Here is an 18418-nt window from a genome sequence, read left to right as displayed (position 1 = left end):
GGAGTCAGTGTCCCTTTATTTATTTACTCATGAGAAGTAAAACATACTAGTTCCTGAGAAGCAGGTGATGGGCTTTTAGGTGATCAGCAGTCGACTTCTAAATGTTGCTTGGGTCTGTAGACTTGTCATAGCTTTTTTTCTAGTAGATGCCCTGGCCAGAGCATAAAGCAGCTCAGAGGAAAACAGCTAAGTTGCACAGGGGTACAAAATCAGACCAATGAAGTAAGTACATTACACACTGCTATAAGCCATGTCTCTGTAGTCATCTTGGGATTAGTGCTTCTGTTTTAATCCTGGTGATGGAAGAAGCATAGATATATTTTCTTCTAGCAGGTAATATAAATACTCTTATGGCACCAGGTTATAATCTATCTAGATTTTTATATATACGCTTGCATGCTTAGAAACATTTGCAGTACCTGTGACTGCTAGCTGCTTGTCTGGTGCCAGGATCCATGATGTCACTGGGCTCCTAGTCTTAAACCAGACTGTGACCTAGAGGTTGCCTATGTGGGAGTGAATGACCTGAGGTACTCCACCCAGAGAGACATGTTGAGAGGCATGATGGAACTTGCTAAGCATGTGTCAGCGGCAGGAAGGGTACCAGCCTTGAGAAGTGTCATGCCTTTATCAGGAATGATACTCGCTAATCTGATTATAATTTCTAAGAGGTGGTTTGCAGGTGACCACTGATTGATTGGTAACCTTGCCCAGATGTTTGTGATTTTAAAAGTAGGATGGAAGCAAGTGGATTAATATGCTTGTATTGCAGTGTGCACTAAACAGTGGGAAGGTATGAAAAAGAAAGTAAACAATTTTTTAAATGTCCAAGAAAGTAACTAATAATTTGTCTAAGAGGAGGGTCTTCCTACTTTGAACTTCTAGTGCTCACTAGTATGGACAGACAGGATGAAACTGGGAAGAGCTTCCAACTTCAAATGTACAAAAGGGACAGGTCATGCAAGAACCACTGAGTTTAACAGCAGAACAGAGAAAGGGTGGGTGGGTAGGAAACTCGGTCTGACAATAGAAGCAGGTCAGTGGCACCTCCAAAAGGTTAAAAGCTTTTTCTTTTCTGTTAACCTTGAACAAGTTCTGCTTCTCAGGTCTTCCCACAGATCATCTAGAATTCTAGACTTAATCTCTCTGCAGTTAGAGCAGAGAACAGAAAAAAAAGTTTGCTTACTTATTCTAACTGATTGATTACTTTTAAAAGTTCAAGGAAAAAAAAAACAAATGTAAAATAAATGTAAAGTGTAACACATTTAAGCTAAAGTAAACTGCAGCAACTAAGAGCATAAAGGACAGAAATAATCCAAAACTGCAAACCTTAAATTAAGATTTCCTAAACTGTCTCTTGGCAGAAGAAACCACAGGTTAGTGATCTTCATCATCATCAGCCCCCTTTTTTCCCATTTTCTACATGGGGTCGGGGTATCGTGTTAACTGCCGCCATCTCTCTCAATTCAGTGCCACACTCCTGCCTTCTTCAACACTCATGCCTGACTGTCGCAGATCTTCTTTCACACAATCCATCCACCTCTTTGCTGGATGCCCTCGTTTCCTCTTACATTCTTCTTGTCTGGCCCAAATCTTCCTCGCCAGATTGTCTTCTGCTTTTCTGCATGTGTCCAAACCACCATAATTTGTTGACTTTTTGATCTTTTCTGCAATTGGAGCTACTTTGACTTCTGCTCTTATGTCCTCATTTCTTCATCTGTCACACAGTGTGCATCCTACCACCCTTCTCAGGCACTTAATTTCCATCACCTCTAACTTCTTAAACTGTTCTGCCCAGGTATCTGTACCATACAGTAGTACTGGTCACACCACTGTCTTATACACCTTACTTTTCAGCTTCTTTGGCATTCTTCTGTTATAGACTACACATAAGACTCTATGCCAGTTGGCTGAAGCCTCTTTGATTCTACCTTTGACCTCTTCATTCAGATTTCCATTCTCCTCAACCACCCCTCCCAGATACACTTGAATCTATTTACCTGTTCCACTATCTTCTCTCAGAGATGAACCGTAGTGTACACCCACTCCCACTGTGAATGCTTGAATCATTGGGTCCTTGTACATAGCCTGCAGTAATTTTACCAGTGTTTCCGGGAATTCGAACCACCCCAGTACTGCACAGATCAGCTTTCTTGGAACCTTGTCATATGCTTTCTCCAAGTCTAGGAATGCCCAGTTGGACTCTTTCCTCATCTCTAGCTTTTTCCTCATCTCTAGCTTCTTCTCAACTATCTGTCTCACTGCAAACATCTGGTCAGTTGTGTTCCATCCTGATCTGAATCTGAACTGCTCATCTCCCATCTTACATTCTACTACTCTGCCTATCCATTTATCAATCACCCTCTCCAGAACTTTCATGCAGTGTGATAGGAGTTGATGCCTCTGTACTGCCAACAGTTGTGGATGTCCCTTTGTTCTTGTATGCTACAGGTTAATGGTAGTTCCAATATTTAAAAAAAATAATGTTTTTAAGCTTTAAGCATATAGAAACGACTGCTGAGAATGATTCTGAGCATTCAAGATGGGTTGTTACCTGGTGCCTTTAGGTCTAAAATATACAGTTTTGTTATATAGACTATGAGCATTCAAATAGTTAGCATTTTATCTATCTGGAAACTGGATAAGTGGCACAATCCCCATGCCGTTTCAGCAATATTACATGCCACAAAGAAAGTGTAAATATATTATATCTGGAGTGATTAAAGTGACTACACAAGGATGCATGCATGTTATTTGCTTATTTATAAGCATGTATTATTTAACCATTCTGTTCATTGTGTACTCTGCTTTCTGCAGCTAATTATACTCCGACAAATGCTGTCTTATAACAGTAATGAATGAAGATATGTAACCATCTTGATTGCTAACCTGTTGTGAAATTGTTTTTTACTGAGCTAATTAGGAGGAATTAGTTACAATGCTGCAGTGGTTGTCATCACTGTGTTACAGATCTGTACTACGTTGTTCAGTTCCCAGCAGGAGTGCCGTGTGTGTGTGTGTGTGTGTGTGTGTGTGTGTGTGTGTGTGTGTGTGTGTGTGTGTGTGTGTGTGTGTGTGTGTGTGTGTGTGTGTGTGTGTGTGTGTGTGTGTGTGTGTGTGTGTGTGTGTGTGTGTGTGTGTGTGTGTGTGTGTGTGTAGTCTGCAGACCCTTCCTGCTTCCATGTGTTTTTTTTTATTTCAATCTCCGTTACCCTCCATATCTTAAAACATTCTGATAGGTGAATCAGTGATACTGAATTGCCTGCAATGTGTGTGTGTGTGTGCGACTTACTGTGTCAGCCTCTGTTTCTGTTTCATGTGCAATGGACTGGTGTCTCACACAAGAATGGTGATCTGCCATATGCCTATCACTTGCCTGGATAAACTTTAGGTCCATGAGGACTCTGTATTACGTAAAATGGTTATCTGACAGTAAGTTAATGAAACTGGCACCCAGACCAACTACACTGAACATAGGAAAGACTGACTATTCATAGGTAAGTATTAGGCTAGCTGCCCTTGTGGGCCATTTTTAAGCCTAACCAATTTCTCTCAAAGGTGAAACTCCAGCTCCGTGTCTGTGAGGTGAACACCTTAACCATTATGCCAACCCCCAATCCCTACAATATCTGTAAACTGGATTTGAATCTTGCATTATCTGTTGCATTTCTTTCAGCTCATTCGTGCATACTTTATGCCATGGAGATATGCACAGTGCAATTAGGAGCAAGCAAATAAATTCTGTGTGCTTTCAGATGCCAAAAAGATTTGAAGATGTTGCTGTTGGATTTTCAAGAGAGGAGTGGGACATCCTGAGTGACCAAGAGAAAGAGCTACACAGGGAGGTGATGGTACAGAACTACGAGAACATGATTTCTGTAGGTAAGGAAGAGTTTTGTGGTGTAATTTACTTTTGTAATTACAAAAATGTTATATGAAAGAAAAATGCAAAATGGTTCAGGAATTCTGTCATGCACATGTTCTTTTTTCTAAAGTACATCAAACTACGCTGATCTCAATACATTTGCTTGTCTCTGTGAATTAGCTAAAACCCACTGTTGATACTTCCTTTTTGCAGAGGTGATCTAAGAGGCTTAATGTTGTTAACTAACTTGTTAACTGACCTGCTTGTAATTTACTGTCCTGGAAGTATTGGTTGTAAGAATAAAATCTGGCTATTTGTGGTAGAACCCATCATATGAACTAAGGCACCATAGTGTAAGTAGCTATTTTTAATGTTAGACAAGGTATAACGTGCTAGCTGTTATGCACTGTGGAAGTCAGATTTTTTCAGTTCTTCTTTCTGTTTTATGTTACTGTGTAGTATTGCCTCATACTGCCCTCATATCTTTAACAATGCACACATTTAGAAATGCATCACTTGGATCTGTCAGCTGAACTCCGACAAGATGCAGTTTGAAGTGAGTTGAGTAAGAGATAAGCTTTGGTGTGTGTTTGGGTACAGCACATGGGTCAGGGGTCATCTTCCTACACAGAAACCTTTCCTTTTCTGTTTAGTGGCCACATTAGTTATACTCCTGAGCATTTATTGCTGTAGGTTTTATCTTGACGTGTGTCAGCAGACTTCTTGAGTGCCCCCTCCCCTTTTCTGGAATTACTATATCTGAATCATACCACACTGATCCAGTAGAATGCTTTGCCCCACAGTGTCTCCTCTGTAAGTGGTCACACAAGAACATTGGGCTGGGTACTGTAACCATTGTCTCTAGCAGAATTAAGAATCCTGGTAACTGTTTCCTTGCCTCCCTGAAGAGAACATCTGGACAACACTTGTTTTTAGGTTTCTGCTGTAATATACCTTGTATTAACTGACATGATGACCTCTGGAGGGTTCAGTACTTCATGGATACCTATAGTAATGTGTAATAAGAGAAAATTATAAAAGACCTTGTAAACAGGCAACCATGTTATTTACTCTTGTGTTAAGAAGATGAAAAAAGACCAAGTCAAACCACCCTGGCCACGCTTACCTATGTGTGCTGACTAACCACCCTGGCCACGCTTACCTATGTGTGCTGACTAACCACCCTGGCCACGCTTACCTATGTGTCTTGACTGTCCCCTACTTCTGTTCCTACCCCTAAAGCTACATATTAGATTACTAAACAGCCTTCCCCTAATATCACTTTGTAGACAGTAGTGGCTGCTTTTACTTTTTTTGTTACTGACCACGAATAGAGTCAATTTGATTTCTTTTTCAGATCAATGTAATTTTGGTAATGTTGGTTTTCATGTAGTCGTGGTGTTGATGTGCCATCAAAATAATGTGCATTACTGTACAAGTGCACATTAAGTATTTGTAATACTCTGACCTCCATTACATTACAGCCTCCCATTTTAATTCTAGGCCCATCAGATAATATCAGGTCATGTCAAACAACTGTAAACATCTACTTCTTCTTCTGTCTAGTAAATCACCAAACGTCACTTTGTTACCCTTTTGAAAGAGTAATTGGTTGCCATTTAAGCAGCATGCCAAATGACTTATGGCCTTTTTCGTTCCTAACTTTCTATATCTAGACCTGTCTGTGCCCCTTGATCCACAGCTTGTATTGGAACAAATCTGAATCCCTTTGACATAACCTGAAAATGTGGGAGCTGTCTGAATTAGGCCATAAGTAAACCTTACAGGACCAAAGGGCCTTTGGTACTGTAGATCCTACAACTTGGATTCAACTGTAACAAAGTACTGTGTACCCGGGATCACCCTACTGAGAAACATGTTACACCCCAGCCTTAAGGAATGAGCCAGATCAACCGTCACAAAGTACTATGTACCCAGGATCACCCTACTGAGAAACATGTTACACCCCAGCCTTAAGGAATGAGCCAGATACAACTGTTACTGAGGTAAGAATTTTGTGTTCTTTCACAGCACTGAGGTTGTTTACTTACATTAAGATATTCTCACCTTCTTGCCATTGCATTTATGCTTCCAAAGCGTTTGCATCTTTCAAATCTGGAAGAGTAACTGAGCTGATACAGAGTTTTCCACTTATTAGTCCCAAGTACTTTGTCACATCACTAGGGAATCATTTAATTATAAGTTCATAGGTAGGTACTAGGCTATCGGCCCTAGGGCCTATACAAGCCTAGCCAAAAAGGTACCCTGGCTTTTGCCACCCAAGAAAATTATTTTCCTGTGTCACTGTCAAGCAGAGTCACAGAAGTGATCCCCAGGGTGAATTTCCTATTTCCTATCCAATTATCAAAATTTTTCTTGAAGAGTGCTAATGAGGAGCTTTGTTTTATATAGATAGGTAGTTTATTCCAGAGTATGGGAAATCTCTGGGACAGGAATCTATCCCTCCGGCATGTTCTGTTTATTGTGGTGACAAGGTTTAGGTCCCTAGAGCATGTAGCTCGGAGGGATTGGGATTTCTTTAAGTGGAGCATGTCCAGCTGCTCTGGGTTTGATATAGCTTTGTATGTTAGGCAGTGATCACCTCTGAGTAGGCGATATGCGATGGAGTAAAGCTGGAGTTTTTTGAGACGGTTCATGAGGGCCATCTGTTTGAGGCCGGTAATCCTCTTTGTGAGGTGTTTCTGCGGCCTTTCCAGTTGTTGTAGATGTCTTGTGAGGTACATACCAAAAGGGGAGTTGTACTCTATAATGGGTCTAATGAGTGATGAGTAGAGGGGAACAATGACCTCTTTTTTTCTGGATGAGAAACCTTTTGTGATGAGGTATGCCATGTAGAAGGATTTCCTGACTACTGTGGCGATGTGATTATCAAAGGAGAGACTACTGTCCACCTGTGTCCCAAGGTCTCTTATCACACTTTCGGTGTTAAGTATACTACCGCCTATGTTGTAGTTCATGGGTACAGAGTTTTTACCAAAGGGGATGACAATGCACTTTTTGGTATTGAGCTTGAGGCCATGGCTTTGACACCGGGCACCTGTCTCAGTGAGGCCCTTTTGTAGGATGTTCGCATCGTTAGGAGTTTTGATTATGGCTCCTAGTTTGCAGTCATCTGCGAACTTCGTTAGCCAAAGACCTTCTGGGTTAGTCTGTACTTCTGAGAAGTAGATACCAAACAGGAGAGGACCCAGGACTGAACCCTGTGGTACTCCACTTGTCACTGGTCTGAAGTTGGATTTGGAGTCTACTACTTTCACAGTGTGGGTTCTGTCAGTGAGCCAGTTGGCAACCCATCTTGTGACATAGGGATTTATACCTAGTTTAGTGAGTTTATCTATAATTCCAGAGTGGGGGATGGTGTCGAAAGCCTTGGCAAGATCTAGATAGGCTGTGTGAACCACCTTACCCTCGTTTACGGATTTGGTGACTGCTTCAAAGAAGTCTATCAGGTTTAGGAGACATGATCTGCCTTTTACAAACCCAAACTGGGTGGGGTCCAGAGTTTGGAGATTACCAATGTCTTTGTTTATAAGTTCCATGATGATACGTTCCATGGCCTTGCAGACCAGGCTCATCAGGCTAATGGGGCGGTAGTTCCCAGGGTCCGTGGTGGCTCCCCCCTTGTGGAGTGGGATAGCCATAGCTGTGCGCCATTCAGCGGGCACAAAGCCTGAGGTGAGACTAAGATTGCACATGGTACTTAAGTGGGGTGCCAGTTCATTCTGTAGTTCATGCAGAACGCAGCCTGGAATGTTGTCTTGTCCCATGGATGCTGTGTTCTTGGCTTTGGAGAGTGTTTTTTTTTACCTGTGCAGCTGTGATTACAGAAACTTTGCATTCTTCCGGTACAGAGATGGCCCCTTTAAGGGGTGAGAGGGGGGTAAAGTTAGCACTGAACCTATCTGCCAGGATGCTGTCAATATCAGATGGGTCTGTATATTTACTGTCATTGTGCTGTAACTCAGATAAGATCTGAGTGTTGCCATTGACATTCTTGACATAGCTGTAGAATGCTTTGTGGTTGTCTTTAGGATCAGTGGCGATTTTGTTTTCGTAACTAGCTTTGGAGGATTTTATCAGGGATTGCAGCTTCTTACTGAGGCTGACCAGGGAGCTCCTCCACTCATGGGATTTTACTCTCTTTTTACAACATTTTCTTCCTTCTGTTGTACAGTTTGTTTGTGGCAGGGGACCACCAGAATGGCTTCCTTTTTTGTGGAGGATAGCATCTTGGTTCTGTTTGGGATAGCACGATCCATGCACTCGTGTAAGTGCTTATAAAGTGCAATTGTGTAGGATTCAGTAGTCGTAACTGTATTGTCCATCTGCATAGGTGTCATGAAGTTCACCATTTCTGTCTTAAAAAGCATGAAGTTGGCTTTGAAGAAATTTTTTACCGTGGTTCCCTTAATGGGGGGTAGGGGCAGGATGTGGATATCTAGGGTGATTAGCTTATGGTCGGATCGGACCAATGAGGCACTGACTTCAGGTGTGGAACACCGGTCACTCATGTTGGTAATGACTAGATGTAGAATATTGTTGCCCCTGGTGGGGGTGAGGATAAGTTGATGCAGGGCATTGGAGTTTATGAATTCCAGAAAACGTTGAGCGAAGGAGTTGGTACATGTGTAGGTTTCCCAGTTAATGGTCGGGTATTTGAAATCGCCCATTATTAGGGTGTTTGGTTGAACCCTAATATTTTCCAGTACATCAAGAAAAGAGGAGTGGGAGTCCTGGGGCATGGTGGGAGATCTGTAGCAAGCTACAATTTGGATTGCAGTTTTACCCAGAGTTAGTTACACTTGGATAACCTTGGATGCATTATGCTGAGCAACTAGCCTGGAGGTGTGAATATCCTTAATGAATATGGACACACCTCCGCCTTTGGTGTTCCGGTCCAGGTTACATGGCCGAAAAGTGTGGTATGAGTTATAGCCTGGTAGTGCAGGGGTGCTCTCTGGACCCTTGTACCAGGTCTCAGTCACTGCACAGATATCTATGTTCTCCATTTTAAGGAGTGCCTCGAGTGAGTGCATTTTGAGATTTAGACTTCCAGCATTTAGTAGCATCACCCTCCATTTTTGCTTGCCTGTTCCTGTTACGGTGGTGAATTTGTCATTTGAACCTTGCCTAAAAAAGGCACTATAGGGGCGGCAAGAACCTTGGCCAGTATCCAGAATCCCAAGGGTGACAGGTGCAGGCCATCTCTGGCAAGGCATCATGGTCTGTCGACCTTGTCATCCCAGGCAGACAGATACTGAATCCCTTTAGAATGACACCAGAAGTTTAGCCAATTGTTGAAGTCAATCATTTTGTCCTTGTACTGCGGTATCATTTTGGGTGATGGCAGAATGCTACTCAGGGCTAGGGTCATACCTGCCTGGGCTACAAGATCGGAGAGCTCTTCCATGTCACTTTTCATGTAGTCCAGGGAGGTACATCTCAGGTTGTTCACACCAACATGGACAATGACAGAGTCCTATTTGTACTTGTTGTGGAGTGACCTGAGTGCGTGGGTTATGTGGCGGATCCTGGCACCCAACAGGCAGATGACAGTAACCTTCTCCTTGTTTAGCCTGGTGAGTGGGCCATCAGTGTGCCTGACTATAGAGTCACCTATGACTAGTGTGTTGGGTATGTTGTTTTGCCTTACTGGCTGTGGCTGAGTGGCACACTGAGTCTCCGGCTATGTGTCATTTGAGTTGTGTTGGGGGTGGAGGTTGCTTGCATTTCTGCTTTGCAGGTTGCTTGAGCAGATTATTATTGAGAGCCTCCCCTAATGTTGTTGTGTTTCTATGTGTGGATTTTGGTGGTGTAGATTTAGTGAGACTATGTGATGTGTGGTGTGGTGCAAGTGTTTACCTTCTCCTCTTGACTGTCAAGTTCAGTCTTGATTGGAGAGAGCTTTACCTCCAATTTGGCTAGATAAGTGCATCTCTCACAGGTTGTAGTGTTGGGTGGTAGGAGGAAAGGGTTGCCTGTGTACATGAGGCAATTTCTACATTGCCCCAAGATGCCCAGATTCATCAGGTAGACAGGAGAGAACACTGGGAGCTGACCCTTGGACATGCCTGAATAAAAAACTGTTTTCCTCTAGTTATTATGTACATTTATAAATTAAAATGAGATGAACAAAACGGCACACTGCTGGTCTCCAGTAAAATGTCCTTTAATTTGAGCACTTTCGTCAGCCGTTAAGCTATTGACATCATCAGAATAACAGATGCATCAAACTACATTTCATTAAATACTCATTTAACCTTGTGATTAAAACCATTTACATCCATTACATACAATCAAAGTGAAACATTCATTAGTTTGAATCACTTTGAAATAATTGTCTAAATCAAATTAAAATTAAAATTGCAGCAGCAAGGTGAATTTACAGATGCCTCAAATGATGCACTATTTAAGTTTGCTTAAACCTATCTAATCCTTACAAAATTACACTAACTATAATAAATATATAAGTTTACAAATAAATATTTTCACTTAAATATGAAATTCTGCTTTTAATTTAAGATAACTTGATATAGAAACTGTTTCATTTAGTCCTGGGGGGGTGGGGGTGGCATTGCATTTTAGTTGCCACATCAATTCACGAAATTCTAAAATTAATTCAATTGTTCGATAGCAGTAAATTTAAAAGAATGATCAGGGTTATCTTTGATGTGCTTATACAAGGCATTTTTTACATTGCTTTTCCTAAGTGCTGGTACACACATTTATTAAAACTGTTAATTGTCTTTCCTATATAAAATCCTTGACAATTTTGACAAATAGCAATGTAAACCAAGCTCTTGTTACCACAATTAAACCTTTGTGTCAAGAAAACTTTCCCATATCCTGGTATAATGAATCATAGGAATCATATGAATCATAGGTTCGTACTAAGCTAACTGCCCTTGCAAGCCATTTTAAGCCTAGCCAATTGTCCCTTGTGAGACTTAAACCCTGCACCTTGTGTTTGCAAGGCAAACACCATAACCATTAGGCCACCCGATGAAACCCTAATTTTCTAAAATATAAGAACACTGGTTGCAATGGCCACACTTTTTCATAGTACCTCTTCCACTATTAGATACATTTCTTTCCAACAAATTTTTAAGTGACTTATCCCTCTTATATGTAACCACTGGATGGTCACCAAGTTTGTTTATGTACTGTTCTTCTATTTCAAACAATGTCCAATTATTCCTTAAAATGGCCTTAATGCTCTCAAATGATGGACTATAAGTTAACACCATGGATTGTTGAAATGTTGTTCTGTTAATGTTAGTAACCACTGTTTCGGTATTATGGCCATTATCAATAGATCTCCCCAATATTGGTGCGAAATGGCCTTGAAAGTTCAACAAAACAAAACAACATTTCATCAATCCATGGTGTTAACTTATAGTCCATCATTTGAGAGCATTAAGGCCATTTTAAGGAATAATTGGACAGTGTTTGAAATAGAACAACAGTACATAAACAAACTTGGTGACCATCCAGTGGTTACATATAAGAGGGATAAGTCACTTAAAAATTTGTTGTAAAGAAATGTATCTAATAGTGGAAGAGGTACTATGAAAAAGTGTGGCCATTGCAACCAATGTTCTTATATTTTAGAAAATGAGGGTTTCATTATACCAGGATATGGGAAAGTTTTCTTGACACAAAGGTTTAATTGTGGTAGTAAGAGCTTGGTTTACATTGCTATTTGTCAAAATTGTCAAGGATTTTATATAGGAAAGACAATTAACAGTTTTGATAAACGTGTATACCAGCACTTAGGAAAAGCAATGTAAAAAACGCCTTGTATAAGCACATCAAAGATAACCCTGATCATTGTTTTAAATTTACTGCTATCGGACAAGTTGGACACAAGGATAGAGGGAGCCCTATTGAATTAATTTTAGAATTTCATGAATCGATGTGGCAACTAAAATGCAATGCCACCACCCCCCAGGACTGAATGAAACAGTTTCTATATCAAGTTATCGTAAATTAAAAGCAGAATTTCATATTTAAGTGAAATATTTATTTATATACTTATATATTTATTATATTTAGTGTAATTTTGTAAGGATTAGATAGGTTTAGGGTAGTGCAGTATTATACAGAATTCAGTTTTGTAAATTCACCTTGCTGCTGCAATTTTAATTTTAATTTGAGTTCGACAATTATTTCAAAGTGATTCAAACTAATGAATGTTTCACTTTGATTGGATGTAATGGATGTAATTGGTTTTAGTCACAAGATTAAATAATGAAATGTAGTTTGATGCATCTTTTATTCTGATGAAGTCAATAGCTTAACGGCTGACGAAAGCACTCAAATTAAAGGACATTTTACTGGAGACCAGCAGTGCGCCGTTTTTGTTCATCTCATTTGAATTTGTCAGTCTTTTTTGTGTGTTTTGTCCATTATGTACATTATTTAAATTAACACCAACAACGATGAACATGTGAATGAAATAATTTATTCATAGCAATATATGGCACCTTTATGAACTTTCAATGGTGCTGCGGTAGCGTTGTCACCTCACAGTAAGACGCTGTCCAGTTTGATTCTCAGCTAGAGCGTCTTCTGCGTGGAGATATGCGTGAATGGGCGTACCTTCGTTGAAGGTTGTGTGTCAGGGCTGGTAACTCGACACGTAAAAATCAACTACCAATCATTAGCGGACCGGAGTTCTGCTGTAGCGACCCCTAACCGGGAAAAGCCGAAAGACACAAACAATTATGTAACTGTCAGTGCAGATGAAATAATTCTTGTGACAACACTATGTGACACTGTCTCATACTGTACACTATAAAAAACATCACTGTCAGTGTTAATGAAAGTAATGTACATAAAGAAATTATTCTGGTCTTAGTATGGGATACCCTCACTCAGTGTTAATATAAATAATGTACATAATAAAATGATTCTGGTCATAGCAATATGTGACACCCTCACACACACTGTACATTGTAATAGACATCACTTCCTTTTCTTTTGGCTGCTCCTGTTAGAGGTTTGAGATCATCTGTTTTCATTTCTTCCTGTCTTCTGCATCTTGCTTTGTCTCACCATCCACCTGCATGTCCTCTCTCAACACATCCATAAACCTTATTATAGGCCTTCGCCTTTTCCTCTTACCTGGCAGCTCCATCCCTAGCAACCTTCTCCCAATATAACCAGTATCCCTCCTCCACACATGTGCAAAACAATGCAATATTGCTTCTGTGGCTTTGTCTCTAAACCATCCAACCTGAACTGACCCTCTAATATACTAATTTCTGATCCTGTCTGTCCTCATCATACCCAATGCAAATCTTAACATCTTTAACTCTGCCACCACTATCAGTGCCACCATCTCCAACCCATATAACATAGCTGGTCTCACTGCAATCTTGCAGACCTTCCATTTCGCTCTTACTGGTACTAGTCTGTCTCAAATCACTTCTGACACTCTTCTCCACCTTGCCTGCACTCTCTTCTTCACCTCTCTTCCACACTCACCATTACTCAGAACTGTTGATCCCAAGTATTTAAACTCTTCCACCTTCGCCAACTGTACTCCCTGCATCCTCACCATTCCTCTGTCCTCCCCTTCATTCACACACTTTTATTCTTAGTCCTGCTGACCTCTCCACTCCTCTTTAGTGCATATCTCCACTTCTCCAGGGCCTCCTCAACCTGTTCCCTACTCTCACTACAAACAACAATGTCATCTGCAAACATCATAGTCCATGAGGGCTCCTGTTCGATCTCGTCTGTCAACCTGTCCATCACCACTGCAAATAAGAAAGGGCTCAGAGCTGATCGTTGTTGTAATCCCACCTCCACCGTGAACCTGTACCACTCTTACATACTTCTCTGCCACTCCCAACTTCCTCATACAATACCACAACTCCTCTCTAGGCACCCTGTCATATGATTTCTCTAAGTCCACAAAGACACAATGCAACTCCTTCTGACTTTCTCTGTACTTCTCCATCAACAACCTCAGAGCAGACATTGCACCTGTAGTGCTCTTTCCCAGCATTAAACCATACTGCTGATCACTAATCATCACCTCCCTTCTTAACCTAGCTTCCACTACTCTTTGCCATAACTTCATGTTGTGACTGATCAGTTTTATCCCTCTGTAGTTACTACAGCTCTGCACATCACCCTTATTCTTAAAAATCAGTACCAATACACTTCTTCTCCACTCCTCAGTGGAGGGATGGCACTGCCATCCTCTCTTTCCAAGAATTCATTAAATAAGCTGGTTAAAACCCCCACTGCCATCTCTCCTAAACACCTCCATGCTAGGTATGTCATCTGGACCAACAGCCTTTCAATTCTTCATCCTCATCATAGCTGTCCTTCCTTCTTGCTAACCCATTGCACTTCCTGATTCACTATCCCCACATCCTCCAACCTTTTCTCTCTCTCTCATTCTCTTCATTCATCAACCCCATAAAATACTCATCTGCTCAGCACACACTGCTAGCTTGTGAGTACATTTCCCTTGTTATCCTTTATCACTCTAACCTGCTGCACATCTTTCCCAGGTTGGTCCCTCTGTCTAACCAATCAGTACAGGTCCTTTTCTCCCTCGTTAGTGTCCAATCTTTTGTACAGCTCACCATATGCCTTATCCTTAATCTTTGCCACCTCTCTCTTCTCCATACTCCTCATTTCCTTATACTCCTGTCTACTTTCTTCATCTCTCTGACAATCCCACTTCTTCTTCACCAACCTCTTCCTCTGTATACTGTCCTGTACTTCCACACACCACCACCAAGTCTAGACATCACTGTCACTGCTAATGTAAATAACATGCACAATGCATCTGGTCACAGTAGTATGTGGCCCCTCACATACTGTACATTATAATGCATGCCACAGTCAGTGTTAATGTAAATAATGTACATAATGAAATGATTATGGTCACAGCAGTTTGTAGCATTCTCACACTATGTACATTATAATACACATCACTGACAGTGTTAAAGTAAGTAATATACATAATGAAATGATTCTTCTCAGAGCATTAACTGACATCCTCAGACCCTCTAAATGTTATAATGTGCATGACTGTTAGTCATGCAAAGAAATGCATTATCATTCCCTTTGGCACAAGCAATGTCTTCTCACACTATCAAGTCAACAACAATACCCTAAGTACCCATGAAGTGGTAAGGGACCTAGGATCAAAAGTTGAATGTGACCTTTAACTTCGAACGCCATCTTTCTACTGTAGTAAGGAAAACCTTCTACATAGCACACTTGATTAGTAAAACCATCTTCTCGAGTGCAAAGGAAGTTATAACCCCCTGTACTCAGCACTTATCTGGCGCATAATAGAGTATAATGCCTCATTTGGCATGTACTGTACTAAGTACCTGCAGCAATTAGAGAGACCTCAGAGGTTTCTAACAAAGAAGATCAAGGGGCTCCATCACGTGCCTTACATGGACTGACTAAAGTCCCTGTCGCTATACTCCGTATCTTATAGACTTCTTAGGTGAAACTTATGCCTGGCCTACAGAGCAACCCAAGACCCAAACCTAATGAACTTGCTGCATATCCATAATTCAAATGGGACTAGGGCTACCCGTTCCAGGGACCTAAATATGGCCTGTGACTTAAACAGGACACGGAGGGGCAGATTTGTCTTCCAGCGACTATCACATTTTTGGAACAGGCTACCAATTCATGTGAAACAGAGCACCTCTAGGACACTGTTCAAGAGCAACCTGGATGAATTGATGGGGCACAACCCTCCTGGACATGGGCAGTCATCACTAAATGCAGTCTTGGGTATTGACTAGCATTTCTATGGTATTATAGGGATGAAATGGCTAGGCTTAAAATGACCTCAGGGTCAATAGCCTAGTAATCTCTTATGATCCTATGATGCTATGTACATAGTGAAATGATTCTTCTTAAAGCAGTATCTGGCATCTTCAGACCCTCTGAATGTTATAATGTATGTGGCTGTCGGTATTAATGTAAATAATGTATATGATTAAATGATTCTGGTCACAGTAGTATGTGACCCCTCACACACTGTACATAATAATGCATGTCACAGCCAGTGAATATAAATGATGTACATAATGACATGATTCTGGTCACAGCAGTGTGTGACACCCTTGCACACTGCATATTGTAATACACATCACAGTCAGTGTTAATATAATGTACATAACAGGTTCGTAGGCAAATACTAGGCTTAACTGCACATTAGGTGTTCAAATTACCCTTACCATGATTTTTATTCCCGTGCTTCCCAATTTTATGAATAAATGTTTTGGGAGTAAATGTTTAAAGCTGAGGGGATTTCAACCATCAATTGTGTGCATTTGTATAATACCCCAGACTTCCTTAAAAATGCCACAGCAGTATGTGACATCCTCACACACTGTACACTATAACATAGATCACATTCAGTGTTAATGTAAATAATGTACGTAAAGAAATTATTGTGGTCCTAGCACTATGTGACATCCTCACACACTGTACACTATAACACGGATCACATTCATTGTTAATGTAAATAATGTACGCAATTAAATGATTCTTGTCCTAGCAGTATGTGACATCCCCACACACTGTATACTAAGTAGGTCACAGTGTTAACATAAATAATGAATGATTCTGGTCCTAGCAGTATGTGACACCCTCACACACTGTACACTATAACATAGATCACATTTAGTGTTAATGTAAATAATGTACATAATGAAATGATTCTGGTCCTAGCAGTATGTGACATCCTCACACACTGTACATTAAGTAGTTCACAATGTTAACATAAATAATGAATGATTCTAGTCATAGCAGTATGTGACACCCTCACACACTGTACACTATAACATAGATCACATTCAGTGTTAATGTAAATATACATAATGAAATGATTCTGGTCCTACCAGTATGTGACATCATCATACACTGTACATTAAGTAGGTCACAGTGTTAACATAAATAATGAATGATTCTGGTCATAGCAGTATGTGATACCTTCACACACTGTACACTATAACAGATCACATTCAATGTTAATGTAAATAATAGTTTCATATTTTCATAGTTTATTACTAGGCTATCTGCCCTGGGGCATTTGTAAGCCTAGCCATAGTGATGTGGCTTTCGCCACCTCATGAAATGGTACAAAAATATACAGAATAGATTTAGAATACTGTGCCTCTGTCTAGTAGTGACACAGTGAAGGTCCCCTTATATAATAGAATTAGTTTACTGTGCCCCTGTCTAGTAGTGACACAGAGGTGACCCCTGGGGTAAACTTACGATCTCCCATCCACTCATCAAGATTTCTCTTGAAGAGAGTTAGTGAGGGGCTCTGCCTAACATGAACTGGGATTCTGTTCCAGAGCATGGGAAGCCTCTGGGTTATGAATCTATCTATCTAATGTACGTAATGAAATGATTCTGGTCCTAGCAGTATGTGAAAATGATTCTTGTCCTAGCAGTATGTGACATCCTCACACACTGTACATTAAGTAGTTCACAGTGTTAACATAAATAATGTAAATAATGAATGATTCTGGTCATAGCAGTATGTGACACCTTCACACACTGTACACTATAACAATGATCACATCAGAGTTAATGTAAATGTACGTAATGAAATTATTCTGGTCCTAGCACTATGTGACATCCTCACACACTGTACATTAAGTAGTTCACAGTGTTAACATAAATAATGAAGGATTCTGGTCATAGCAGTATGTGACACCCTCACACACTGTACGCTGTAACATATTTGACATTCAATGTTAATGTAAATAATGTAAATAATGAAATTATTCCTCTCAGCAAAGTGCAACACCCTGATACATTCTGCATAAAAATACACATCCCAGTCACTGTTAATGTAAATAATATACATAAAGAAATGATTCTGGTCCTAGCAGTGTATGATACCCTAACAAGCTATATCATTATAACACAAATCACTACTAGTGTTAATGTAAATAATGAAATGATTCGTCTCACAGACGTATGTCCCACTCTCACATACTCCAAATTATAATGTGTATCATATATTTGGTGTTAATGTAAAGAATGTATGTAATGACTTGATTCCTATAACAGCATTATGTGACATCCTCACACACTGTACTTTATAACCCAGATCACATTCAGTGTTAATGTAAAGAATGTACGTAATGAAATATCACAGCGACATGTGACATCTTCACACATTGTACATTCTAGTGCATATCACAGTCAGTATTAATGGAAAGAGTGTAAATAATTAAATAATTCTTACCACAGCAGTAAGTGAAGCCTGTAAACATTGTACATTGTAATTCACATCACTGTCTGAGTTTATGTTAAAGATGCATATAATAATATGATTCTAGCCAAAGTAGTGTATTACACACACACTGTATGTCACAATCATTCTTAATGTAAATAACGTAAGCAATGAATCAAAATGTTTGTGGTCACAGCAATATAAGCAAATTATTGGGGGAGGGGGAATGTGAATTTTGCATTAGGAAGTGATAAAAGTGGGTTGTATCCCCATCTGTTTGACTA

General features: G+C 40.2%; 1 protein-coding gene across 1 annotated transcript in view; it reads left to right on the top strand.

Moving 5' to 3' along the window:
- The window catches only part of LOC122797883 (zinc finger protein 883-like), a 112241-nt gene that overhangs the window by 49214 nt on the left and 44609 nt on the right, over positions 1-18418 (top strand). Inside the window, exon 2 of the mRNA XM_044066402.1 lies at positions 3756-3882. Coding sequence (XP_043922337.1) covers positions 3756-3882 — 127 coding nt within the window. The remainder of the gene's footprint in view (positions 1-3755; positions 3883-18418) is intronic.

This window comes from Protopterus annectens, chromosome 3.part1, assembly GCF_019279795.1.
Source record: "Protopterus annectens isolate FY-2018-M chromosome 3.part1, PAN1.0, whole genome shotgun sequence".
In the NCBI taxonomy this organism is placed as follows: domain Eukaryota; kingdom Metazoa; phylum Chordata; order Ceratodontiformes; family Protopteridae; genus Protopterus; species Protopterus annectens.
The sequence above is the reverse complement of the archived record's forward strand: the minus strand, read 5'-3'. Positions and strand labels throughout refer to the sequence as shown.